Consider the following 9,585-nt stretch of genomic DNA (forward strand, 5'->3'; position numbering starts at 1 on the left):
AGACATCCATTTTCTCACAGTTCTGGAGGCTGGGAGTCCAAGATCAAGGTGCTGGCCAATTTGGTTTCTGGTGGGGCTCTCTTCCTGGCTTATGGAAGGCCACCTTCTCCTTGTACCCTCACTTGGCCTTTCCTCGGGGCACGTGTGTGCTTGGGAGTGGGAACGAGTGAGAGAGAGAGACTGAGAGATCCTCTGGTGTCTCCTATTGTAAGGACACTAATTCTAGGGTGTTAGGGACCCACACTTATGACCTAATTTAACCTTAGCTATTTCCTCAGAGGCCCTATGTCCAAATACTACCACCCTGACGGTTGGTTGGAGCTTCAACACATGAATTTGGGGGGGGGACACAAACATTCAGACGATAACACCCCCAGACAGCACTGCTGGCCCTGGAGGGTCCCAGGCACCAGGAGGGACTTAGAGGTGCCTGGGGGGTGCTCCCAGGTTCAGGGCTGCAGCAGGGGTTTGCGGGCAGTGCTGGCCCTGAGGACACAGCCTTAGCTCTTCTGGCCATTTCTGAGCACTTGCCTCTTGCCTGCCACTGTGTAATGGCTGTATGTACATGTCGCCCTCACTGAAACCTTTGAGGGGAATGCTGGGGAAACCAGCTTAGTGAGGGCAGTAACTTCCTGATTTGGGGCCACCGTAAAGGCAGCATTGGGAGACCAGGATGTTGGTGGTGGCCCCAGAATTGCTCATGGCAGGCTTGATTCAGGTCCTGGGGTAGCAGGCTTGCACTCAGGCCCTGCTCCTCCCCTCCGCACTGTGCTGGTGGGCGGTGGTCTTCCCAGATAACGCCCTTGGGCCACACGCCCACCAAAGCCTGTGGATCCCTCAGGACCCTAGCACCGGCACTGTGCTTTGTGGCAGGTGTCTGGCTCGTGCCAAGTAAAGCCAGCTGAGCTGAATATCAAAGCGGTACCTGAGGGACTGTTCTCCCCCTGCCGTACCCTGCTGTTCCTGCACAAGGCAGAGACCCAGCACCTCAGACCTTCTGAGGAGTCGACCCATGTCCCCTGCGAGTGCTCCTGGAGATTCACAGTGCTCTCAGGGCTACCCTGCATTCTCAGGAATAAACAGCATTCCCAGGCACCATTTCTTAATAAAACTGAGCAGCCACACAGGATCCAGGCAGGTATGGTGAAGCACGTGCGCTTGACTAACGCCTTTCTTCCTCCTTTCTTCCCTTCCCCAGCAGTTTTGTACCCAAACCTGGCAGAATTGGAAAGTTATATGGGACTTTCCCTCTCCAGCCAAGAAGTCCAGCAGAGCCTGCCTCAGATTCCAGAGGGTGACAGTGTAGGTATTTGTCTCCTGCCCAGCGTGGGCACAGAATGTCCCAGCCCTCTTTCCTTCTTGGTCTTGCCATTTAAACGGACCTCCCTTTTCTCTGTGTTTGAATCTCCTCTTTCCCCAGCATTCAACGGTTCTATTTCTTGACAGCACTTTTCATTCTGAGTCTTCACAAAGAGCTCTTGGAGGTTTCATGGTTTCACGCTTTCATGCCAGGGCGTGCTCTTTGACCTGTGGCTTCAGGTTGCTGGCCTGAAACCCAGCCAGAGCCTGGGGGTGTCTGACACTGGGCTTCCTGGGACTCAGAAAGGCAAGGATAGGCAGAGCCAAGAGGGCAGGAGCTTGTCACCCAGATCCAGTCCCCAAATTAAACAATAATGCTTGATTCCTATTTCCATGGCTTTGGGAGCAAAAGAAACCATAATACAGAAATATTTACTACTGAAAATGTATTCGCTTACAGAATCAGTCCCCACTCAAACCCCGTCCAGTTAGCTCTAGCATCCCTGTGGCCTATCTGTCAGTCTTTGTCTGCCAGCCTTTCCCTGAGCCAATGACATCAATGGCAGAATACTACTGTGAATCCTGCTGAGGCCAGAGGATTTCATGAAGTTGGTGGAGGTGATGATGGAGAACTGGCACAGCCACATACAAAGTCACTGACAAATGAAGATCTGACAGGAGAAAATCAACAAGAAGGAGGACATGTGGGACCCTGAGAAAAACTGGTGACACCTTGGGGTGTTTCTCCTACTTGCTGGTCATGCTGTGAAATGCAGACATAAAACAAAGAAGGTCATGTTGTGTGTAACTCCGCTTTAATCATTACTTGTTCCAATAATTAGGACATAAATGCCTTCTACCTAAATTTGGATAAAAATATAAGATGATAAATGCATTTTTATAATTTAAGAATTTTTCATTGTTTTTAATTTTTTCTTTTTAAATAATAATAGGTTCATGGTAAGTTGCAAAGATAGAACAGAGAAGTCCCTATACCCTTCACCCAGTTTCCTTAATGGTTACATTTTATATAACCGTAATATAGTTGGTTATATATATAAAAACCGGGAGTTCTACACCAGTACAATGTATGGCTATACATTTTACATCGTTCTGTGTCATTTTATCACATAAAATAGATTGTGTGTAGATTCATGTAACCACCACCGCAATCAAGATACAGAGCGATTCCATCACCACAAAGATCTCCCTCAAGCTATCTATTTATAATCATGACCACTTCCTCTTCCACACCCTCCTTAACCCCTGGCAACCACTAGTCAGTCTTCCGTCTCTATAATTTTGTCATTTCAGAATATTTTAAAAGTGGAATCACACAGTATGTGACCTTTGAGATTGGCTTTTTTCATTCCGCATAATACCCTTGAGATTCATCCACGTTGTTGTGTGTATCAATAATTCGTTCCTTTTTTCTGCTGAATATATTCCATGATGTGGATGTGCCAGGGTGTATTTAATCTGTTGAGGGACATTTTAGTTGTCTCCAGTTTTTGGCTATTACGGACAAAGCTGTTTGTGTACAGGTTTTTGTCTGGACTTCAGTTTTTATTTCCCTGGGATAAATGACCAGAATGCAATTGCTAGGTCATGTGATAAATGCAGTTTTAAGTTTTTAAAAGAAACCGCTAAACTATTTTACTTCAATAAAATGGCTGTACCATTTTACTTCCCTGCCAGCAGTGCATGAGAGCTCCAGTTTCTTCACATCCTCACTAGTATTTAGTGTTATCATTATCTTTAATTTTAGCCATTATGATAGGTGTGTAGTGATGACTCATTGTGGTCTTAATTTGCATTTCCCTAACAGCTAGTGATGTTGAACATCTTTTCATGCGCTTATTTACCATATGTATATTCTTTTTGGTAAAATGTTTCTTTATATCTTCTGTGCATCTTTTAACTGGCTTGTTCTTTCTTTTTTCTTTTTTTCTAAATACTCTACCTTGTTGTTTCTCTAAGTCAAGTTCTGAGAGTTCTTTATACATTCTAGAGTTTTTGTAAATATTTTCTCCCAGGCTGTAGCTTATCTCTTCATCCTCTGAAAAGGGTCTTTCGCAGAGCAAAAGTTTAATTTTGGTGAGATCCATCTTATCGATTTTTTTGTTTTGTGGATCATACCTGTCCTAACAAATTTTTAACAAGCCCTAGGTCCTGAAGATTTTCTCCTTTGTTTTCTTCTGAAATTGTTACAGTTTTAGGTTTTACATTTAAATTTATGATCGAATTCAAGTTAATTTTTGTATAGGTTGTGAGGTTTAGGTCAAAGGTCATATTTTTGCCTATAGTTGTCCAGTTGCTCCAGCACTTTTGTGGAAATGACAGTCCTTCCTTCATTGAATTTGCACTTGCAGCTCTGTCAAAAAACACACACCTACTTGTGTGAGGCTATTTGTGGATTTTCTATTCTGTTCCCTTGATTTTTTTTTTTTTTTGGCCAATGGGGATCCAAACCCTTCATCTTGGTGTTGTCAACACCACACTCTAACTGAGATAACCAGCAAGCCCTTGCATTGATCCTTGTGTCTATTCCTTTGCCAATGCCACACTGTCTTGATTCCTGTAACTATATACGAAGTCTTGAAATTTGGCCGTGATTCCTCTCACTTTATTCTTGTCAGAATTATCTTAGCTATTCTAATTCCTTTTTCTTCTTACAGAAAGTTTAGATAAGCATGCCTGTATCTGCAAAACATCTTGTAGAAATTTTGATAGAAATTGTGTTAGATCTGTATATCAATTTGGGAACAATTGACAGCTTTACTAGTTCTTTCGATTCATGAATACAGAAGATCTTACATTTATTAGATCTTCTTTGATATCTTTTGTCATTATTTTGTCATTTCCAGTGTGCAATTTCTGTACATGTTTTGTTAGCATTTACTCCTAAGTATTTCCTTTTTTGTGTGTGATTGTAAGTGGTATTGTATTTTTAATTTCAGTTTACACGTGTTCATTGTTAATATATAGAAGTACAATTGATTTTTTGTATATTGATTTTGTGTCCTGTGACCTTGCTGACTCATTTATTAGATCTAGGAGTTTATTTCTAGGTTCCTTGGTATTTTCTAGTGGACTATCATCTCTAAAAAGGGACGATTCTATTTCTTCTTTTATGATCTGTATGCTTTATTTTTCCTTTCCTTGCCTTATTGCTCTGGCTCAGTCTTCCAGTACTATGTCTAGTAGTAGTGGTGGGAGTGGACGTCTTTGCCCTTTTCTGCATTTTAGGGAGAAGCATTCATTAATTTTTATACTTTTAGCTTAATTTTTTTTTGAGGACATAATATCAAGCCTTTTTATTCCCATTGCTTACTATTTTTTTCTGAGACTTGCCCTTTTCTGCATTTTAGGGAGAAGCATTCATTAATTTTTATACTTTTAGCTTAATTTTTTTTGAGGACATAATATCAAGCCTTTTTATTCCCATTGCTTACTATTTTTTTCTGAGATTCTTTTTCTATTTTAAGTGGACTTTGAAGAGATCTTTTCCTGATTATCAATTTCCCTTGGAAAATGAGCATCCCTCCCTGTATCCACGCCTCCTCTTCTCGCCCCGGTTCTCTGGCTTTTTAGGGGTGGACTTTGACGCCCCCTAGTGGCTTCATAGAACCACGTCCCCTCTCCGGCCCTGCGAAGTGTGCGATGGGGTGGGGGTGGGGGCCCAGGGACCTCCCGCTCCATCCTCCTTTCCCCATCCCTGTCCCCACCCGGTGACCCCTGAGGCACTGGGCCCCAGGCGCCGGGCTGACCCCTTGCTCCCCTGATATCTGCAGACGGCGGTCTCGGGCCCCTGCGCCGGACAGGTGGTGGCACCGGTGTCCGGGAACAGCCTGGGCGTGCGGCGTGCGGAGATCAAGCCCGGGTTGCGCGAGATCCACCTGTGCAAGGACGAGCGCGGCAAGACCGGGCTGCGGCTGCGGGCCATCGACAAGGTAGGGCGGGTGCGGGCGGGGACGGAGGGGCCCTGGGCCGGCCTCGGGCAGCGCGCGGGGGCTTCCTCTGCGGGCTCAGGGGACCCCGTCCGCAGTAAGCGAGGCGGAGAGCGGGCATCCTAACTGCCAAGGCCAGGCTCTTTCTCTCAATCCCTCTTCCCGCGGGACCCCCGTCCGTGGGCTCGCGTCGTTCAGAGCTTCCCCGTTCCCCTCTTTCCCCAACAGGGATCTGGCTTCCATGTGACTGTCTGTGGACAGTGGGTGCCGGAGAAGCCGATGGCTCTGTGAAAGGCAGTACAGCAGAGTAGTTGGGGGTGCAGCCTCCCGCCAGGGTGGAAATCCTGACTCGCCTCCTTCCTAACTGTGTGGCTGGAGGGTTTCTCTCCAGGAGGACGGGAATGCCATTGCACCTGCCCTGCAGGGCTGTAGTCCTGGTAACCCTGTAGGCTCCTGGAGTTCAGGAGGAAAGCAGCGGTTTGGTGGAGGGGCCTGGGCTCTGGGTGGACCAGCAATGTGACTCTGGGCCCTGCCTCCCCCAGGGGCTCTTTGTGCAGTTGGTCCAGGCCAACACCCCTGCGTCCCTCGTGGGGCTGCGCTTTGGGGACCAGATCCTGCAAATTGACGGGCGCGATTGTGCCGGGTGGAGTACAGACAAAGCCCATCGGGCGGTGAAGAAGGCATCGGCCGAGAAAATAGTCATGGTTGTTCGGGACAGGTAAGCAGCCAGGCTTCAGAAACCTCTCTGTCTGACCCTAGCCACATCCCCAAACTTAGCTCACTGTCCCTCCCCACCAGGCCATTCCAGCGGACTGTCACCATGCACAAGGACAGCGCTGGCCATGTTGGCTTCATCATCAAGAAGGGGAAGGTCACCGCTGTGGTCAAAGGGAGTTCTGCGGCCCGCAACGGGCTCCTCACCAACCACTACGTGTGCGAGGTGAACGGTCAGAACGTCATTGGGCTGAAGGTAGGCCAGGAATTGCAGGGTTGGGGAGACTGCTGGGTGCTAAGGCTCATGTCTGTGGCAGGCTGCTGCCCCACCCAAGCCTCAGCTTCCTCATCCTGCGGTTGATGAGAGGATTCAATAAGACAACGTAGCTAAGCTCTGAGCACAGTGCCAGGCATGTAGCACGTACTTGATAAATATTAGCTGATGTTACTAACACATGGTGGCCAGAGGCATGACAGAAAGAGGGGGTGACAACATGTGTGAGGACACAGGCACCCAGGTGGCTATTGGCCACATGACGCCTCCTTGCTCTGTGAGGCACTTCTGTTTGCATACTGCATCACGGTCAGGAATAGAAATATCTTAAAAAATTGCTGTTCAGAAATCCATTTCTGGGGCCGGCCCAGTGGCGCACTCGGTAGAGTGCGGCGCTCCCACCGAGGGTTCGGATCCCATATAGGGACCAGTCCACTCACTGGTTGAGCGCGGTGCGGGCGCGACACTGAGGGTTGCGATCCCGTTGCCGGTCGTGGTGCGGGTGCGACACCGAGGGTTGCGATCCCGTTACCAGTCACAAAAAAGACAAAAAGGAGAAAAAAAAAAAAAAAAAAGAAATCCATTTCTGACCTATGTTCGTTTTTCAAGGGTGCGTGTGAGTGTTGAGTTTTATTTTTAAAAAGTGAGAAGGAGCAGGTAATCTAGGGTCAGTGGTGTGGACATGGAATGAGGAGTGGGTGTCCTTGGGGATGGACAATGATGAGTCACATGAGTTTTGGTCCCCAAATAAGTGGAAGTGCTTTTATCCTGACTTGGTGGCACTTGGACTGAGAGTGGTTCTCAGTCCCAGTTGTGATTTGTTTTATTTATTATTTATTTATTTGGCATCTGGCTGGTACAGGGCTCAAACCCTGGACCAATTGTGATTTAGAGTGGGAGTCCCTTCTCCTCTTGCAGCCAGAGCTTTAGAGCATATGTGACAGGGCTTCCCTAGCAGAAGTGGCCTGGTCGGTGGCATCTCACGCCATGGCTGGCACAGTCTTTAAGCCAGTTCTCTGCTCCCCATAAAGGCCATCACCAAGCCATTTCTGTCACATGTCTGCTTCCTTGTGCTTGATTTCTGCCCCACCTTCCTTGGAGACTGGTTCTGGTGGCTCATGACCCTTGTGATCAGGAACCTCTTCCTAATATCTAAGATCCCTCTTGCCACATCCTCTCCCCTTCCTCTGGGATCAGGCATAACAATCCAAAAGAAACCCACTGTACTTAATAAGTTGGGTACAGTAATACCAGTTCTGAGTAGCTGGAGTTTTCTGATATTAGTGAATACACTCCTTTCAAAGCATTACAGTTTCTTGATATTAACTGTTCTGGAGAACAGTCACTCTAAGATGTGATTCTCTCATCCTCACTGATGGCTCAAGCCATCGTCATGAGCTTATCAGTAACTCTATTAACCATGGGATTGTGAGGCTCTTAGGGACTGGGTTGTCCCTTTACTGAGCAACTCCAGACACCTGTGCTTCTGGAGATCACTTATCTTTTCACAGTTTATTTTTTTCTACCCTGTGGCCATGACTAGTCCTATCTAGCACATCTTCTCCCATTTATTCTGGAATACCTAAGAAAACACATAACCAGATTACATATATGTATAAAGTAAAGGTCGCTAGGCTCTGAGTAAGGGCCAGAGGCTTTTTTATGGCCTTAGCTTTCGTGTTTGATCATCTGGCACACTTTGCTTGGAGACTTAGTTTCTCATTCTCTCCATGATCTAATGTCTTCTGCAGGCCTTTCTCTTTTCACCAGTCAACAAGATGTAAGAGGAAAAGGACCCCTGTGGCCCTGGCTCAGGCTGGCCGGCCAGCAGGAGCTAGTGGGGTGGGGGTGGTATGCTTAAAGTCTCCCATTGGATGGTTATTGTCTTTGTGCTTTGGGGCCAGGACCCAAGTGTCTATGGGGACAGGGAGAGGAGGTGGAAAATATGGGGTCAGTGAGCTCCAGGAGCTGTTACAAGAGGAAGGAGAATCACGTCTGTGAGGCTTGGGATGTGTCAGGCCTGCACAGCTGGCCTTCAAGGAGAGGGTGGGAGTGCCATGTTCATTTGACCAGGGAAATCCTCTGGAGGAGGTCTGTGTTCTTACACAAGCAAGGCCTTACCTGGGTGTCTGCCTGGGACTCTCATCTCACAGGCTCAGGGGCCCAGAGCCCCTGCAATCAGGTGTCAGAGGTGTCCTCCAGCAGCGGCCATGCTGACCCCTCCACACAGAGGCCTGCAGAGCTGCCCTGGCCCCTGCCCCCCAAGGTAACTGCTCACTCTCCTCCTCTGCAGGATAAAGAGATCACGGAGATTCTGGCCACGGCTGGAAACGTTGTCACCCTGACCATCATCCCCACTGTGATCTATGAGCACATGGTCAAAAAGTAAGGCTGCACCCCTCCTCCGTCTTCCCCCCCATCTCCCCACCTCCCAGGGCACACCTGGGCTCAGCCACTCCAGCTTCCTCAGCATTGACACAGGGCATAGACCCCACTTTCTCCGAAAGCCCTCTTCCCTCCCCCCAAGGTGGGGGTGGCCTCTGGTGATTTGAAAGTCTTAGAACTGCGAGGGAAGGTGCACACGGCCTGCACGGGCTGGGGGTGGGGGCGGAGAGAAGGAGCTGCCAGTCTGGGCCACTGTTGTTGTTGCTGTATCCAGGTTGTCCCCGACCCTGCTTCACCACACCATGGACCACTCCATCCCAGACGCCTGAAGCCACAGGAGGGCAGCTCGGGTCCTCCCGCCCTCCTGAAGGAAATGACAGCCGCCCTTGCCCTCGGATGACAGGCTGCGGCTGCCTGGGGTTGGGGCTGTCTTGAAGGGCGTGTTCCAGGTGGGTGGACTTCGGATCGTGTGGCTGTGCCATTGATACACAAAAGTCTCCTTGGAGCCTCAGACTCTTAGCCGGGCGGAGGCACTGGTTTAAATACTGGGCACGTAGGCAGTCTGGCCACACACTTCTTAAAGTTGCAGCTGGTCTCTTTCAAGATCTTCCCTCTCTCAGGAAAAGTTACATGTTTTGAGAGGATAAAACTACATTCTTTGTGAGAATTTTTTCTTTGCCTTTACTTGCTCTTTGTCACAGGCTGTATATACTTATACCCCTTTACTGTCTTTTGAATAAAGATTTAATTTTATTTATTTATTTTTTTAAAAGATGACCGGTAAGGGGATCTTAACCCTTGACTTGGTGTTGTCAGCACCACGCTCAGCCAGTGAGCAAACCGGCCATCCCTATGTGGGATCCGAACCCGGGGCCTTGGTGTTATCAGCACCGCACTCTACCGAGTGAGCCACGGGCCGGCCCAAGATTTAATTTTAAACAAAATCCCTTGCTCAAAGGTAAT

The 9,585-nt window shown here is 48.2% G+C and overlaps 1 protein-coding gene across 1 annotated transcript in view; it reads left to right on the forward strand.

Annotated features, from left to right (window-relative positions):
- The window catches only part of SDCBP2 (syndecan binding protein (syntenin) 2), a 17,246-nt gene extending 7,871 nt beyond the window's left edge, over positions 1-9,375 (forward strand). Inside the window, exons 4-9 of the mRNA XM_008582744.1 lie at positions 1,202-1,302; positions 5,094-5,252; positions 5,792-5,967; positions 6,048-6,219; positions 8,531-8,622; positions 8,897-9,375. Of these exons, the coding sequence (XP_008580966.1) occupies positions 1,202-1,302; positions 5,094-5,252; positions 5,792-5,967; positions 6,048-6,219; positions 8,531-8,622; positions 8,897-8,951 (755 nt within the window). The 3' untranslated portion in view covers positions 8,952-9,375. The remainder of the gene's footprint in view (positions 1-1,201; positions 1,303-5,093; positions 5,253-5,791; positions 5,968-6,047; positions 6,220-8,530; positions 8,623-8,896) is intronic.
- The last annotated feature ends 210 nt before the right edge of the window (positions 9,376-9,585 follow it).

The sequence above is a fragment of the Galeopterus variegatus genome, unplaced genomic scaffold (assembly GCF_000696425.1).
Source record: "Galeopterus variegatus unplaced genomic scaffold, G_variegatus-3.0.2 Scaffold2715, whole genome shotgun sequence".
In the NCBI taxonomy this organism is placed as follows: domain Eukaryota; kingdom Metazoa; phylum Chordata; class Mammalia; order Dermoptera; family Cynocephalidae; genus Galeopterus; species Galeopterus variegatus.